At 38.9% G+C, this 18,673-nt stretch overlaps 1 protein-coding gene across 1 annotated transcript in view; it reads right to left on the reverse strand.

Annotated features, from left to right (window-relative positions):
- Nucleotides 1–401: 401 nt before the first annotated feature.
- LOC149799491 (toll-like receptor 4) overlaps nucleotides 402–18,673 on the reverse strand; it is a 42,705-nt gene continuing 24,433 nt past the window's right edge. The window contains exon 2 of the mRNA XM_089958866.1: nucleotides 402–4,068. Within this exon, the coding sequence (XP_089814992.1) occupies nucleotides 1,339–4,068 (2,730 nt within the window). The 3' untranslated portion in view covers nucleotides 402–1,338. The remainder of the gene's footprint in view (nucleotides 4,069–18,673) is intronic.

The following is an 18,673-nucleotide window of genomic DNA, read 5'->3' on the forward strand; positions in this document are numbered from 1 at the left end:
TTTCATGCGCCAGTGAATTATCAAAGTTCTTTACTAAGGATTGGATCCTATTGAAAATTAACTCACGTATGACCATGATTTCAACATCAGATGCTGGCTACTATTTTCCTTAAACCTAAACAAAATTTAAGTCCTCCGAAGGCTATTTATCTATAGACATTGACATGATTTAGTTTCGTGTCTTTTACTCACTTATACATGTATACTCTTCCGGAACTCGTATTAAACTCTTCCGGAACTCATATTAAGCTCTTCCGGAACTCATATTAAGCTCTTCCGGAACTCATATTAAGCTCACTAAATAGTGACGTTATGGAAAGTTGCTAGTGAAATAGTGAAAATAAACCAAGATGTCTCATTGGCCGACTTGAGTTTACAACATACACAATGAAATGTCCCAATTAGTCAATCTCAAAAGTTTATTAATATATCGATACAGATTGTAAAAACAGCGAGAAAGACACAAAACAGTTTAGCACGACTTAACAAACCAAGTTATAAAAGGACACATCTGCAAATATATAGTTCTAAAGTCTTCGTAATTGCGATAACTTTAAAATAATATTTACGCGCTTGTTTATTCCAGGGCCCAGAACGCCTATCTGTCTCTGTATCCGGTTGGCTAAAAGGCACGTGTTAGACGATGCTGCACATTTATAAAAAATTGCAACCAATGGATATTTGTCACTCGCAAAATCATACCAACTAATATCTCTTTATTGTTTTGATATCAGCAGCACAGAAAATAAACAAAAATGTTGACGTGACAGGCATAATGTGACTGGAAAGAATAAACTACTACGCATCCATAGGCTTTGGGCACATCATCACAATCCATTATATAAGGCGTCATTGCAAGTTGCGTTCTAACTATGAAACTGTAAAGATGTCATAATCTAGGGGTAGATATACCGCTCCCAATAAATGTCAATATATACCTATACAAGGTTGAAGATCAGATGTCAGTGTGTTAACATTCATTTAATGTAAAAGATCCAAATTTTGTAATAGTAAAGGTTAAATGTATAAGAGAAACCACCTTCTTGAGAAAGTCCAAGATTTTCCCTTAAGGGAGATAATCAATAGCTTTCAGTGGAGTTGACATTAAATAAATAAATTCTATCCCAAATGGCAGAATACGATGCGATTGACAAGGATGTGTTCCAATATCAATGTAATCAAGCATTAAACTAATTCTAGGGCATGATTTTAACCATCTAACAGTAAGCAGAGCTTACTCCAGAAAAGGTTGCGGAAACGTCTGGCCTGAAAATACCGTTGATGAGGTTTAGAGCATGCCCATATACTAGCACGAAACAAAAACAATTTCATTTCAAATTAGTCTATGATAGTTTCTCTTAGTCTACTACAAATATCTGACATATTGACGTGTACAAGGTCTTCTGGAAGTTCTATGTAAGTATTTTTGTGAATCAGGTCCAATAATTCTAGTGGAAGTTTGCTTTTGTCTATCCCTTCCTTGAGAAGTAGAATAAGAATATTTTCTCCTTTTCTTGAGTAAACACTTTCCATTCTAGCCATGTTTAGTTCATACATACACCAGTAACTACTCAGAAAGTCATCATCGAGCAGAACAACCGTCTTTCTGCTGCGATGGATGGCGTTCGCAATGTTAGCAGCAATTTCTTCCCCTGGCAGAAAATCACGGTGATGAATGCATAAATGAAGTCCTTCAGTCTCCACCTTTGGAAGAAGTGTGAATTTTACGAATCTCATATTGTTATCTGCATAGGACAAAAACGCATCAAACTGGTAGTTTTCTCTGTCGCTTTCATATAGCCCATTGTAACCTCTGTACCTCCTCTTGGTCACATAGTACATGTATCGAAGTTTCCAACGGTACCGATATATTATTCCCGCTGTAAGTACAACGACAAATAATACAAAACTAATAGACAAGATCCAAATTGCTACCGTGTAGTTAGCACACTTTTTCTCCAATCCCAGAATTAGATTATCTAAGTTTGTAAAAGACTGTTCGTTGTCATTTACGTTACAAGTATAGCTATCAAAGCCAATGAATGTTACTCGACTTTTTTCATCGTATACCCATTTTATGAATTCCAATGTACTACAGTCGCATTTAAATGGATTATCTGTCAAATCGACAGTGACATTTTTAATATTGGCCTGAGCAGTCAGTTGATTTCGTATATTGGCTGGAAGAGAACTCAAAATATTTCGTCTTACATTAAGATGACTGATATTCATATGATCCATTCGGATGTTGAATGTCAGCAGATAATTCCGACTTATATCTAAATATTCTAGACTATGAAGGCCTGAAAATATTTGGAAAGGAAGTGACGTAATTTGGTTATTTGACAAAACCAATGTTCTAAGATTGGTTAATTTTCCCAATATCTTACCGTCACTATCTTTCGCTAAAGTTAGGCCGAGTAAATTATTTCCAAGAAAGAGAGATTCGAGTTTATTCACATTTTCAAGGAATCTGTCGCTGACATATGAGCATAAATTGTCGGAAATGTCTAAGGTTTTAAGTTTTTCCAGTCCCACCAATGGCCCTACTAATTTATAAAAGGAGTTACCTGAGACATTTATAAATGTGAGTGAACTATTTCTAAAGTTTATTTCGGGTATCTCGTATCTAAGGTCCGCAAATTGAAAATGAAACTCTTCCATGGTGGGTGGGACAATAATAGGAAAAACTTTACCGCTAAAGTCAGTCTTTATATCAGAAGCATTTGTATTATTAATGTTCTCGTCCTTTCCATAAAATTGTGGTAAGCTTGTACTCTGTTTAGCGGGTGGCATACTGTTTAAATAATGATTACTGGATATGTTGCAGTATGACAAGAGGTCCCAAATGTGCTCCATATTGTTATTCGTGCATTTTACTCCATTTGCATCATAATTATAACTTTCAAGATTGGCTATAAATGGACATTCTTCAATGTGCTTTTGTACATACTGTGCCTCGCTTGTGATTGAGAATGGCATACGTGTTGGATGTTGATAGCCTCCATTTAAAATTTTCAAACTTTTGCAATTGTAGCCTTGGAAGATGTATAAACCGAAGGTAAACTTGTTTCCGGCAACGGACAATTTCTCCATTGATTTTGGGCAAACATTTCCCCAGTCGCTCTCTACAAGCTCGATCTGATTTTCATCCAGATACATTTCCTTGATATTTGTTTGATTTAAAAATTCAACATGTTTGCTGTTTAATTGAACACTCAAGTGAAAGGTTGGATAAAGTCTGTTGGCTTTCAAAATGGTTATTGAGCCATTGATGAGTCCGAATGAGGCATTACGCAGTCCATCGAAACCAAGAGCTGCATTGTTTGATATATCTAAATACTGGAGATGTCTTAACGGAATCAATGCACCAGGTTCAATCCGATGGATTGAGCAGGATGATATGTCTAAGTCAGTCAAGAAAGGTAGATATACAAACGTGTTGTTAAATAGTGATTCTATATTACATTTTTCACTCGACAGTTTAAGCATGCGAAGATTGTGGAGTTCTAAAAAGCCTGGACCAAATATGGCGTTAGGCATACCGTCAATTTTTAATGTGGTCAAAGATATTATATCAGCAAATATTTGATGAGGATAGGAAGCGTTGTCTGTCTTTACGTTAACATTTTGGATGCTAAGATAACATAGATTTTTGAGCGATCGGAATACACCTTGCCCAAAGCCTTGGACCGTTAGAGGAACATTATTCCGATTGAAGTCAAGACGTCGTAAGTTCTCCAGTCCGTGAAATGCATCCCGGTCAATCTTTCGCATGGAGTTGGTCGATAGATCTAACGATAACAGATGTGGAAGATTGGAAAACGTTCCGTTTCCTACCACTAATATTTCATTGTTGCTCAACGAAAGGAAAACAGTATCGTTTGGCATCCTTGGAATCTCCGTTAGGTTCATTTTGGAGCAGTCCACAATCAGGCGATTCTCAATGTCCCTTCTACATTTGCACGGAACGTTACTTATACATAATGAGTATGACGATGAAATAAGCGTTGTCTTTCCCGCTGTTGTTGAGATGAGTAGCCACACGATAATTATGATTACCTCCATCTGAAAGATGAAGACATTGATGCCAAATATTAATAATGAGAAAATAGAAAATATGGGTCAAAATTAATTGAAAAAAAGCAAAGTAATTTTATTAGGACTAGTAATATTTTGTGAAGAATCTTAATTAGATGTTCCTTACTTACACCTCCCCGAGTGGCCGAGTAGTCTAAAGCGCTCACCGTTCCGGACTACTGCCATCTCACCTCTGTCTGCGTCGGTTCGAGTCTCAGGCTCGGCTTACGTGGGTGCGTGAGAAAGCCTGCCAGTAGCTTTGCGTGGGTCTGTGGCTTTTCCGGGTTTTCCAGGGTTCTTCCTCAGCCAGTTATACTGTCCGCCACGTATTGTCTACCTTGTGCTGACAAATGACGTTCAACCCTTCAACAAGAATAACAACAACAACAACAACTTACTTACTTACTTACACCTCTTTACAAGCCCAATCCAAAATTAGATATAAGAAACGAAGAATCATGTAGTAGTAGTAGTAGTACTAGTAGTAGTAAATTCTTCCTCTCCAAGACCCAGAAAGTAAAAATTAGCCAAGAAAGAATTTGTTCGGTATCCCCAGTATATTATTTTTACAATCAATCTACCCACGTTTTGACTTCCAGACATTTAGAAGGACTGCATATACATATACGGACAAATTTAAAGAGTCTCAGGTTCTTGCTGGGAAAGCAACTGTCGACATTACGAACTCATTTAAGTCTATGTCAGAGGAGGTGAAGCGACAGTGTCAACTTATATATCGAGATCGTTTGAGGTCTTCGATGGCTGATAACAGTCTGAAATCTTCTGTTTTGAGTTAATTTCGTGCACCTGTGGAATTAACTTTTTCCAAATTGTTGGACAAACTTCAACAATTACAACAATGGATTGAAGAGTTTGTCATGATTTACGGAACAGACACCCTTCATAGAACACGTTTCACCTCAGACAAGCAAATGAGGACTCAAAAATGTATCGGCGGATCAACTTCCTACTAGTAGATGGAGCTTTTGCCTAATTGTGAACGAGCAAAATCGTATGCGTTTGGCCAGAGTCATAGCAGCAGGGAAGTTCTACAGACCAGACGGTTCCGCCAAAATAAAGCCTCCTACGAGAACTTTCTCCGTAGAAGCCTCAGATTTCAAAAATAAGCCTTCCCACGAAAATTAATTTGCGTAAATTCGTTCCCGATTGCAATTTTTGTGTGCAAAATCAATGATTCTGGACAAGTAAAAAACAAAGATTTTAGGGGGGGGGGGAATTTATTCTGGTGTCGACAAAGTTTGCAAAGTTTGGCTGCTGATCCTAATTTTACCTCGCATTAAAACAATATAGTTGAAAATAATATGAGTCCGAAAGCTAGTACAGTTGGAGAGCCTCATTCTGCCAGATTAGCGCGAGAGCAATTAGCGGCATTAAAGAAGCTTATCCCTACAAAACAATTATTTAAGAGAAATGTTCGTGGTTACGAAGATGTACAACATGGAATTGCCGAGGTATCATCGAAATGGTTGAAGCCAGTTACCGGAACAATCGAGCAAGTTGTATTTGGCGACGAAAAAGATCCAGATACCAGGAAAAAGGGAATTTTTCCCATGTTGAAAGGTATTGAGGAGCAATCACGAACATTACCCGATCGATTAGCAATAGCAGCAGCAGCACAAGGGCGACAACCTGCAATTGCTTATAAAACAGGTAGTAAGGGAAAAACCGTAGTAGGAAAACCGGGAGTAAAAAAAGGGAAGTTTAATATCGAGAATTTAAGAGAAAATTTCACCGATGAGGGATGGGAAATAATATCACGACCGCTCTCGACACTGTATACCATAGATCGAATTGGTCAATTTGCGGAAGATATGTTTAGTGTTCGAAATGAATATTTGACTGAAATAGGAAAGGGAAAATATAAAACCCGTAATAGTTGGTATGGTATGTTATATAAAGTTTATGCGGAAAAAACACAGGCGAGTGAAAGGGATCCATTTTTTAGAAGATTTTTAGAAGCAGCAGACGATAGATATAATTATAATAAGCAACTAGCGGAAGATATAAAACAGCAAGCGAAGGAAAGAAAACAACAGGAGAAGGAAGAAAAAGCTAAAACACGGAAAAGAAAAGTAATACCACAGGAAGATATTCAACCACAGGAACCAATAATTCAACCACAGGAATTAGGAGCTAGACCAAAAGAAAAAATTCCACCTCAGAAAAAGGAGAGAAAATCAAAAACGAAAAAAGATCAGAGTGATCAGGAACCAGTAACTCAACCAAGCGAATATAAACCATCTGCGGACAACGGCTCATTAATAATTGATCCTAAAATATCCGCTGATAATTATTTGAAAAAGAACTTGTTGTATTTACTCAGTAACTATGATTCAAAAATTCAGATGGCTGCGGATAATTCTCTGGAAAATAAAAGATTTTTATTGAAAAAAGATATTGCTGATAAAGTCGAAAATGTTGATTGGCTGGCTATAATTTATTTTGGTACTTTAGGAAAACCAATAAAATATTCTGATGAAAATTTTACAAAATTTATATCGGATGTTGGTGAATACAAATTAATGAAGTTAAGGACAATTTCGTCACCTATAGTGGCGAGTGACACGTTAATCCCCCAGTTACCCCCCCCTTCCTTCCACCTCCCTTCAGAACAATCACCTAAGAGTGATAGTCCTATATCTTTCTCCCCCTTTGATCTTCGCCACTCACCCCTTTCTCCTGCAATATATCCAAGGGGGAGTCCTGCAAAGCGCCTCCCCTGGACCCGCTCCCCACCTCCAGAACCAACATCGACAAACTGGAAACCACAGGAACTTTCACCCCCAGGAAAACGGAATATTCCGAAAGATGAGGCTTGGCCACTTGGTAGACGCGATACTCCACCAGAAATATATTCGCCACTAACGTCGTCATCAGGGACATCGTCAGGAGAAGTATTCGAGGAAGCGTTATCGCCATCGCAATTTCCAGAACCAAAAACAGGAAGCGGATATACCATTTGCCCTGACAGTGTTGTCAACGACGTGTCTCGCCTCGAGGTATTAATCGGAGGAAAACGAGCCGGAAATAACTCTCGCGAAGTAATTAACGAAGCCTCAGATATTTGTCAGCGATTATTCCGTGGTGGCATCATTAATTCTCACATTTACAAGGAACTTGTCGATGAGCTCATCGATTAAAACAACATAATTGAAATAACATGATTGTTCACAAACATCAGCGCAGACCCAAACAGGTCCGCATAGTAAACTCTAGATTGCCCGTGTACAAATATATTCACGGCAATGGATTCGGCGATATCATTGGAAGTCTCGTTACGCGAATAATACCTAAAATCGGACCCGTGATCAAACAGTTCGGGTTAAAAGCAATAGGAAAGATCGGCGAGACTGCCATTTCTGGTATCGGTAATTTGGCCAGCAAGGGCTTCAATGTTGTCAAAAGTAAAATATTAAATTTAATGCGCAAAAAACAACCCGTCAAATTACCTACCACCAGAGAAATGCCACCTGAAATCAGCAAAGCCATAAACGACGCGGCAAATAAAAAAATAAACGATCTAGCGCAGGAAGTTGCTAAGACAAATATAGCGCAGGAAGTTGCTAAGACAAATCTAGCGCAGGAAGTTGCTAACACAAATCTAGCAAAGGAAGTTGCTAAAACAAATCTCGTAAATACAAGCTTCATTTCAGGCAGCGGTCTTCGTTTTAGATGATGTTCTTAATAATAAATGTTCGCACAAGTGTCAAATGAAGTGTTTGACATGGACGAGCCTGTAGGCAGAGACACATCCGTGCGAGATTTCCAGTATTTTTCATACGACGCAGTGACACCAGATGCACCTAATCGCATTGAAATTCAAGTTCACGACACAACGAGATATTTTCTTCCATCAGAGGCATATATTGAATTTGGTGGCGAACTAAGGAGAGCTAATAATACCGATTATCCAGCAGATTCCAAAGTTGGATTTGTCAATAACGGAATTATGGCTTTATTCAAGAGCGTCACCTACACGATTGATGGAAGAGAAATTGAATCAATTACAGATAACGCTGATGTCGCAACGACGGTGATAGGTATGGCCAGATACTCGGATGATTTTACCAGGTCAGCTGGTCCTAGTATGATGTTCGCCAAGGATACTAACGACAGCGCAGATCATATCCAGTATAATCTCGCTATACCGAATGATCCAGCTGGTGCTAATCCAGCCACCCAGATGGCGGTAATGATCGACACCAATCCCAATTACAATCTCGGATTTGCCACGCGGAAAACAATGCTGGTTGGTCCTAGTTTAAGATTCTCCTGTGCAATTCCACTATCCCACATTTTTGGATTTTGTAGACACTTCAGAAAAGTTATCTACGGAGCGAAACATACTATTTCGTTTATTCGAGACCCCGCGAGTAATGATAGAGCTATCTGGAGAGACAATGCTACTGTTCCTGATGCAGGCAAGGTAATCCTAAACAAATTTACCTTGTGGATGCCAGCAATAACTCCATCGATACTTGTGGAAGAAAAATTATTGTCATTTATGAACCAAGGTGGTAAATCCGTTATGTCCTGGTTAACAACAACAACCGACTTTACCGACATTAATATCAACGGAATATTTACCTGGCGAATTGCATCACAGCAGGGCTTTTCGGCACCTAGGCATATCTTTATAGTTCTCCAAAACACAAATAGATACGATCAAACTCACAGTCATATGATATTTGACAATTTCGCAGCAACAAACGTATCACTGAGAATAAACGGCCAACAAGAACCATCCGAGGAAATATCAATTAATTTTCCCACCTATTCGACGGCCCGTGCATATCATCGCTTGCTAAGTTTCATGGGACGCGATCAAAATATCGATACAGGATTACAAATATCACAGATAGATTTTAATACTCGCTATCCTATCTATTACTTCTCCTTGGAACATCTCGACCTGGTAAAACAATCCGTCGTTGATATCCATTTCAAAGCCAGAATTGACACAGGTGGACAAGTAGCAAGAGCCATCGCGGTGATTCTCGGTGATAGAACAATGATCTTGGAAGGCATCAGCGGCAGAATGAGAATTATTGACGCTCCTGTCGAGAACATGTGACAAATTCCAAATTTAGATTAAGCGGTTATTAATATGCCATACGAACAAGTCAGTGTAACTCTGACCCCAGGTCAGATGAAAAAACTCCAATCAGCGATATCAAAGCGATGCGGTATGAAATTAACCCTGAAAAATGATCAAATTCATGGTGGGCCTAACAAACTATCGCTAACTAAAGGTCAACGTGAACGTTTTTCCAAGGCCAAATCAGCAAATTCCGGCGTTCATGTGAGCCTTTCCATAGGCGCCATCAGAGACATGGTCAAAACAGGCGGATTTCTTCCTCTATTGGGGCTAGTGAAAATGGCTCTTCCGGCGATTGGAAAGGCATTCGGATTAGGCGCGCTCGGAGGGATAGGTTCCCAATTAGGTTCCGCATTAACAAGTAAAATTACCGGAGGGAGATACGGTAAAAAAAAGGGGAACGGCCTTTATCTAAGACGCCCCCCGTACGGATCCGGCCTAAGTCGAGTCTACCAGCCTCAAATTTAGATTTGATCAGTGAAGTAAAGAAAAAAAAAAAAATTTTTTCAGAAGCGTATTTATGCGAGATCAACTACCAGACAAACCAAACCCTACCGAGACAGGAATAATAAATCTCGATAAAAATACCGGCCCTGGCACGCACTGGGTTGCCTACGCGATTAATCCTCGCGAAGTCGTTTATTTTGACTCATATGGATTAGCACCACCAAATGAATTTATCAACTACGTGTCAAAACTAAAACTTTCGATTTGGTATTCGACTCTTCCAACACAAACATTAGCGGATCCACCAATATGCGGTCCAGAGTCAATTAATGTTCTTGACGCAATTTCAAAAGCATCCGGTCCGTATCACAAAATTGTATTTGAATACGCCGTAGATAAATATCATGGTTGACATTTATGGTAGATCCCTCTACAGGAAGGAAAAAACAGAAACAGGCGACATCGATACATCAAAATTTGCAACCAAGAGTGATATTAACAATCTCCTATCGCTGTCAGAAGTAGATCCTGGCGAAGTTGCTGTTTTTCAAAATACCGAGGGAAGATTACACACCAGCAACGTGAAAATAACTGATATAATCAAGCGAGAAGAATATAATGATCATATCAGTCAATTTACTCGCCAATCTGAGATGGTATTAAAATCTATAGCTGATATTACCGATATTATCGCGGAGTTCCCCCCGAAGACTGATATCGCGGATATAAAACAAAAAAATAGCGAGTTATCAGCGGCGATGCTTCTAAAGTCCGATAAGGCATCACAGGATGATTTCCAGGAAAAAATAACAAAAAGATTTAACAAGCTAAATAATGATCTTAAAAAACTCGAGGAGGTATCAAAAAATCTCAGTAAAAAACTCGACGAGGATATAAAAAAATTCATCGATACCTCCTCAACTACACACAGCGATCTCAGTGAGAAAATAAAAAAAATCAACGAGGAAATTACTAATATTCTTGCCGAAATTAACGAAGTAAATATCTCGTTGGGTCAGAGAACAACAATCGACGATCTCAACAAAAACATCAGCGAGGAAATTAATAAACTCAGCGATGTTGTTGCTCCCGAATTTGCCAAGGGGTTTAACGCGGCGCGTGAATCGACAGATGAGAAAATAAAAAAAATCAACGAGGATATTAACGCGGTACGTGAATTAGCGCGTCAAAAGGTCGATACATCAGTGTATGACGGAGAAATTCGAGATTTAAACGCGAAACTTCTCATCGCAACTACAAAAATTGACAAAAAGGTCGATATAACATCACACGACGATCTCAGAGAAATTGTGAGAGAAATACACGTGGATGTTTCAACGATGCGAAGTTTGAACAATAAACTTCTCGACGCAGCCACAAAAATTGATGATTTAAAAGAAACAATAGTTAGGGAACATATTGGATTATTAAAAAATATTAGTTTTCCACCAGAGGTAAGAACAAGTAATCTTACTTGTTCAATACCGTTTGTGGTGTCCGGTCTGGGGATGAACATATGGAAACCCGAGGAAAATTTATTCGGCTTCTCTGCGCCAATTACTGGGTTATATCGAATATATATTCTCTCAAGGATAAAATTTAAGATAACAATAAAAATACATAAATGGTACCATACCTTCGATGAATCTTCCGGATGTTTAAATATTTTACTAACTAAAAATATCAACGAAACATTTACGTTAGAACCACCAGATAGATCCGTGACAGGGCCGATCAATTATTTTACAATTTTCGAATATGTTTACCAAACACCCGCAATTGATTGGATAAACTAACTAATAAATGACCGCATCTGACTACCGTTACAATCAGGCGCGGTCATGGCAGGATTCGCTAAAAAAACTACTCGACGAGTATCAGATAAAAATAAAGAAATACCAGCGTAGATTAGTTATCATTGACGTCGCCGTGTACGCGGTATCCGCGGTAGTCGCTGGTGCTGGAATAATTTTATCCGCGGTAACAACGATAGCGCCAATCGTTGCAACGATAATAATCTCGTCAACAACGACAATCGCTGGTGTTCTCAATATCGTAGCGAAAAAGATATCCTCTTGCACGAGTGAAAAGTTATCATTGTACAAAAACAAATTATCCCAGGTCAACGACGCGTATTCGAAATTATCATCGTTGCTTTCCGAGAGTCTCAACGATAGCGTTATCTCCGATCCAGAATTTTCGGCAATGATCAGTATTTACTCGGAGATTGAACAAATGAATATTAATAATGTCCGAACTAGCCCAGATCGTGACAAACACGACACCGCCGACAACAACACTAATATCGTTAAGCTCAACCAAGCCAGAATTTAGCATTAATTTTCCAACACCAATCAGCGTCAAAGAAATTGCGTTAACACAATTGCGTGTCTACAATAGCTGGCCCAATGTTAGATCGAAATCATTTGGCAAATTATTATCAAACAATTCACTTGTTTTTGCCAACAAAAACAAACCCGATGGAACACCTGATTGGATCGTCGTTGGCATACCAACAGGCAGTTACGAAATTGAGCAACTAGGTAAGGAATTTACCACCAGAATATCAAATATAACCGGCGATGCTACCCCGGGAATAAAGATATCTGCGCACGATCCAACACTGTCATCGATGATAGAAGTGAAATCACCGTACATGGTAGATATTTACCAATCATCGATTAGGACCATATTAGGTTGGCCTGAAATCGCACCTCTGGCAAAACCAGAAAAATCTGATTTTATTATTCCAGGTTGGTACGAGGAAGCTCCTCCAGAGCAACCGGAACCAAAAAAAGAAGATTTTACCACCGACGAAGGATGGTACGGAGATATCAAACACAAGTCTCTAATCCACACTGCCATCAGCTTCGTGAACATCCACAAATTTAACATGTTAATGTTCGCTTTTACTTTTAGGGACGAAAAAATTCTCTCGTGGTTGGTTCTTCCCAAAATTTCCCCCGGTGTGAAAATCTTCGACGCTACCCACATTAACAGGAAAATATTCCCCATAGAAGGCATCTCGATAAGAAGAACCAACAACGAATTTAATCAAGAACATAAATTACATTTAAATTTATTGCGGGAATCCTTTCATGAATGCATCTTAAATAAATCAGGCTCATGTAGCGAAATTATCAAACGCGTGAAAATTTTAAATCAACTCGCGAATGATGTTGAATATTATCATGGTATGTTTATTCAGGCGATAGTCGACGATATATCAATTGCCGATTATGTTCTTCCTATTAGCAAATTCGAGTTGATCAAAAATTCAGGAGAAAAACAAAAATTCATGAGAGTATTTGGTTTAACCGAGGAAACGCTACCAAATTTCAAATTTCCCGATTATGATGTTGATAAAATGAGAAAATCTGTTACTGATACCATCGATGATTTATTTCCGAAGTTACATGCCGCGTGGACTAAAAAAATACAATCAGAATCGATTCTCAAACACAATAACGATCCCGCCGGGCAGGGGCGGCATATCTCGCCAGGTATCGTTAACATAACGGAAGTTATCGCGATTTATCTTCACGCGGATGTTGTCGAGGGCAGCTACAATGTTGATTCGTCAGAGTCAAATCAGGCGCAGCAGGGATTTATATTGTATTCGTTTTCACCTAGCGCTTCTCCTGGTTATTTGATAATAAAAGAACCAGTGAATCCGTTTTACCTAAGATGTCATAATCGATTGTTGTCAAGGATAAATTTCAAACTAACGGATCAGAAAGGAAATTTGCTTGATATACGCGGGGAAACGATAAGTATCAATCTGCTGGTAAAATCGTGAGAATCGCAGATTTTTTGAATCTGTACACCAGGGAAAAATGGGCCAAAAAAATAAATAAAAACCGGGGAAATTTTCAAAATTGGAAGATTTTTTTAATTTTTGTTTTTTTTTTGTTTGCGGAAATCTTCAGGAAAATTCAAGGATCAGAAATTTCCTTGGCCTTGCTCTCATCGACAAGTTTTTTCAGTTGTCTGACACGCGAGCTTGTAATTTTTTTTGATTCATATGCATCCGATAAAATCAACCTAGCTTTTTCCACTAGCGTAGATAATTTAACAAAATCCTCGATTTGATCATCGCTGACAGTCGCAAGTGATTGATACATGGCAATTTGGATCTTTTTTATTAATTTGTACTCTGACGGCAGCGTGTATTTGTATTCGAGTTTTCCCTGAACAATCGTCTCGAATTCGGATCGAATTTTATTCGTGTCTAGATCCGATGGAAGATTTATTTTTTTCTTTCTCAGATCATCGATGGCTTCGATGATGTTATTTATATTTTCTTCGTCCATATATAATTTTTGTAATATTCAATTAATTTTCTTCGGATATTATCGGAATATAGTAAAACTCGATCCATTCGCCAAATTCATAGGAAAATGCTGCGTTGATTATTTTTTCTGCCGCGCGTTGCACCGATGCTTGATTAATACCAAAATACCTTGCGGCGGCGTTCATCGACGTGAATACAATTTCTTCATTTGTTTCTCGATTTAATGATTTTACCGCCTTAGCTGATCGATATCCGCCATTAAATTTACAATTTACACTTTGAGTTACAGCCCGGAGATTGGATAGTTTGTTGTTAAGTTTATTTCCGTCAATGTGGTCGATAACAAGACCGATTTTTATTGGTCCGTGATAACACTCGTATACGAACCTGTGACAGAAATAAGTCGTACATCTTCGTTTTTTATCATTACCGACGGTAATTTTGAGATATCCAAATCTATTAACACTACCGACTTGATTTTTCGTTTTGATATTTCTGACAACACCATCCGAAGATGCTTCATATCCATCAATGGTTGGATGAGATTTATACTCGTGCGTGATTGTCATTGCAGGAATCGTTGATTTCAGATTCATATACAATATTCTGTTTGTTTAAATCGTAATTTGCCTTGAATCGATTAATATAATCTTCTTCGCATGTTATTATCGAGGAAGATTTCTTTTTGTAATATCTGAGCAATTCCCGATAATTCTTTCCTCCGCAGGATAAACACAATCGAGTCTTTCCTCGAGTGCCAACTTGGCAAACTAAACAACGCAGTGGTCCTTTACTGCCTCGTCGAATCGCATATATGTGAGCGCCACAATAATCGCCTCTGCAGGATTTGTCGCATGATTTTGTTGATCCGATTGGTATCCATTTGCATTGCATTATATAATTTAAACATTTGTCTAAAATATAATAATGGATGCATTTGATCTTGATGAGGCAGAATATATCATTCCTGAGGTTGATCGTGCCAAAAAAGAATTTTTCGATGATGGAGCGGTTCACACTTGGTCGACGTGGAAAACGAACTCTGTTGATACTACGATGAACCTGGAACGGGCCAAGAAGATAATCGAGCATATAAAATCCGAACATAAAGAAGAACGATTTATCTTTGGAATAAAATTTATTGCACAAATGCCTGACGACACTTGGATTATTCGCGATAAACGAGATCCAATACGTGGCGGTAAGAAAAACGTCATCCTTGATAAAAATTCGAAGCCAGGATTATTATTGGGAATTGACGGTCCTTATTATGCTAGGGCGTATCCATCTAGCGCTGTTGTTTATGGAATTTATCGGCTAAATAATAATCCCGTCATGAAAAATCTACCTGCGATGAAAGAATCGCCGATGATAAATTGCGTTGCCGAGCGTGTTATCGAGCACATGAAAAACGCTCGTCGTGGATCTGGTCTGACTCAGTTGAGGTTAGATAAAATTAACGCGTGGGCGAAGACTGTTGTTGATGGCGCATCGATTGACGATGTTGCTGCGTTGAGCAAGAAACTTAAATTTCCTATTACCGTGAAAACGCTATCGGGAGAAATATTATATTCGTCGCCGTATAGATCTCGAGGAGTTCCAATCGAAATTATTGATCATAATTCACATGCGTGGTCGCAGTCGGTAATGATATTTCCGCGAGATCGGGTTGTTAAATTTTATCCCGTTGATGGTGCAAAGGACAATTCCGATGCAATGTTCCGATATATCAAAATATTAGCCGCGTCTGATCCGATATCGGTTTGGTTATTCTCGAGCGAAGAAAAATATGATCAGTTTATCTTGCCGCGAGGAGATATTTACCGTGATGAAAAATTACATGAATCTATGAAAAATATCGCGGTGAAATATTCGTCAAATCCTGATCAGTTATTAACGAATTGTTTTACTGTTCCGTCTGTTGCTGCTCATGCTGCCAGAGAGAGAAATTCGTGGAAACCTACAAGGAACGAATTTCTCACTGATATTCAACTTAGCTGTATCGAATACGGCCATGGCGGATTGTGGAATACCAAATATTATTTCGAAGAAATGATATCCGTTGATATGAGCGCGTGCTATCCTGGAAGTTTCCTCGGATATGGCGATTGTGCGGATTATTTTGCTAAATTTGGCCATCCCACCAACGAAATGACAAGAGTGGCAATTAACGGGCCGTTGCCTGATTTTGTCATGACCGGATTCGCTTGTGTCACTTCATTCGAGTTTGCTGAAAATTTACATAAAATTTGTTATATTTGGTTTGGTCGGCATTTATCTCAACGCAGATGGGTTCCCACGGTGTTGTTGAGATATATGCTGGATTCGTCAATGTTAATATCGTTGACAGTGAGCGAGGCGATTATATCATACAGGAAACAAACCGAAGTGTGGTTGCCGACGGATTGTGAAAACGCGAAAGATATTGGAAGAAAAATAATTGGCAAATTTACTCAAGGAGGATCCGTTGATCATAAACACCGACACGCTAGGTTATTTATCAACGATGCCGAGATGGACTTTATTATTGCCGATACGGTATCGCGAGGAATATTCTGCAACAGAGAGAATATTATCATTGACGGAGAAAAATTAGGTACCGTAATTAGCTATCTCGATGGAGAATCAGCGCAGTATACGCATTTGAGGTCTTCGATGCTCGCTTATGTGAGTATAAATTTGCTATCGATGATAAATAAATTTTCTGATATCGCGGTAAGGGTCGCAACGGACTCGTTTTATATCGATAAGAAATACCAGTATAGGCTGGATAATTTAATCGCCGATGGTTCTTGGGGAACTTGGAGGATAAAAAACGAGGATATCCTAGATTACTGTGAGGACGCCGATGTCGAAGATTGCGATAAATTTCATCGAGATAAATTTGAGGAAATATCGATGGCTGCATCTGCATTTGACCCGATTTCACGTAGTAAATTCGTTTACATGAATGGACCTGGAAGTAGCGGTAAAACAACGCGAGCGATAAATTTATTTGCGAAATCTGATATGATAGTGTTGACTCCAACTCACAGATTAGCGCGAGAAATAAGGCAACGCGGCGTTGGTTCTTGCACGTATCACAGTTATTTCAAATACAGCGGTGGATTATGGGATTCGGCTCGTATGGGAAATAAATATATCAACAGAATTATAATATTTGATGAAATTTGCACAGTAAATTTAGTTGTATTAAAATCGTTCCTGATCTGGCTGGAGGAGAAAAATACCGCCGTGGTAATGTGCGGAGATCATGGCCAGCCTGATCCTATTGATGGAGAATCTCCTCACGAATGGCTCAGGAACTTCGTTGATTATTATGAGGAAATCGACGCCGATTATAGATCCGATGATATTTTACTGACTGAATTTAAGAAAATAATTCGATTACAACCGAATAAGTTTCAATGCGATGTGATGAGAAGAATAATCGACGAGACTCCGATGGATATTTTTCTAAATTTGTGGCGTCCCCATTATCTGATCGTTGCTAGCAGAAAAATTGTTCGCGATGTTATCCAGGATATGTTATTCAAGCTTCATTGCGAGAAATTTCCAACATTACAGGTGCCGTTGTGTTACAGGCCCGCTGATACCAGGAAACAAAATATCAGTGTTACTTTACCCTGCGGAGAGGAAAAGATCTTGGTACTGAATGATATTATTCTTGTTGATATTAATCTTGTTAATGACGCGATAAACGCAGAAAGATCGCCATGGAAACTAGGATATGCAACAACGATACATTCATCGCAGGGATTAACCGTGGATGGCCAAGTTTGGATTGTCGATGATAGAATTTCCTGGTCAAATTTAGTGTATTTAGCCGTGTCAAGAGTAAGAAAATTATCTCAGTTAGGTAGAATTCGAGTAAATCACATTAATGACGCTGGCGGTAGTTGAGTATCTTTCGGTATTATTTGTAATTCTTCCTTGGTAAATCCGCGTTGTGGCGCTAGCGAATCTAGAAAATAAATTGCTGGTCTTCCCGATGATCTTGTTACGGCTGATATTTTGTGTGTTGTAACGCTCCAGTTTGGATCGGTTGCTCTTTTTCTTCCTCCTTCGGCCTCGCCTTCTTTATATAAATACCTGACCGTGACGCTACCTAGCACAGGCGGAATTGTGGAATCTCGCTTTAGTGGTATATTCGATTTTGTAATTGCAATTGCGGGTTTCATTGCTATTGTTCGAGTTACTTCGTTATTTAGCGCGTTAATCACGTGAGGTAATCTTGTTACCCAATCATGAGATCGATTATCTTGAATAAATTCGCGCGCGTACTGATATCCGAATAATCGTTCTGCAAGAGTTTTATTGAATCTTTCGACGATAGCCTGATTGTGATGAACACCTACAATACCGCGACGGATTTTAACATTATTCTTTTTCATCAGTGAAGTAACCGCGCCAAGAAATTCTCGACCTGGATCAACCTGGAGAAGCTTCGGCCATGTTAATGGAGATCGCGAGTAAATTTTCTCAAATGCCTTTGAAATTTCCGTTGCTGTTTTATTCGATAACGGCTCGGCTTCTTTATACCTGCTGGCGATATCAACGACTGTCAAGACATATTTATATGTGACTCCGTCGACGGTATCGTAAGGAAGAAACATTAAATCAGCCTGATGGACTTCATTAGGGACACTGACGGTGAAACTTGCATATGGTATTTTCTTAGGCGGAGGAAGATATATTTGCCAGACTGCCTGTTTCGATAACCACGATTCAGC

Source organism: Sinohyriopsis cumingii, chromosome 5 (assembly GCF_028554795.1).
Source record: "Sinohyriopsis cumingii isolate HCF-2022 chromosome 5, ASM2855479v2, whole genome shotgun sequence".
NCBI classification, from domain to species: domain Eukaryota; kingdom Metazoa; phylum Mollusca; class Bivalvia; order Unionida; family Unionidae; genus Sinohyriopsis; species Sinohyriopsis cumingii.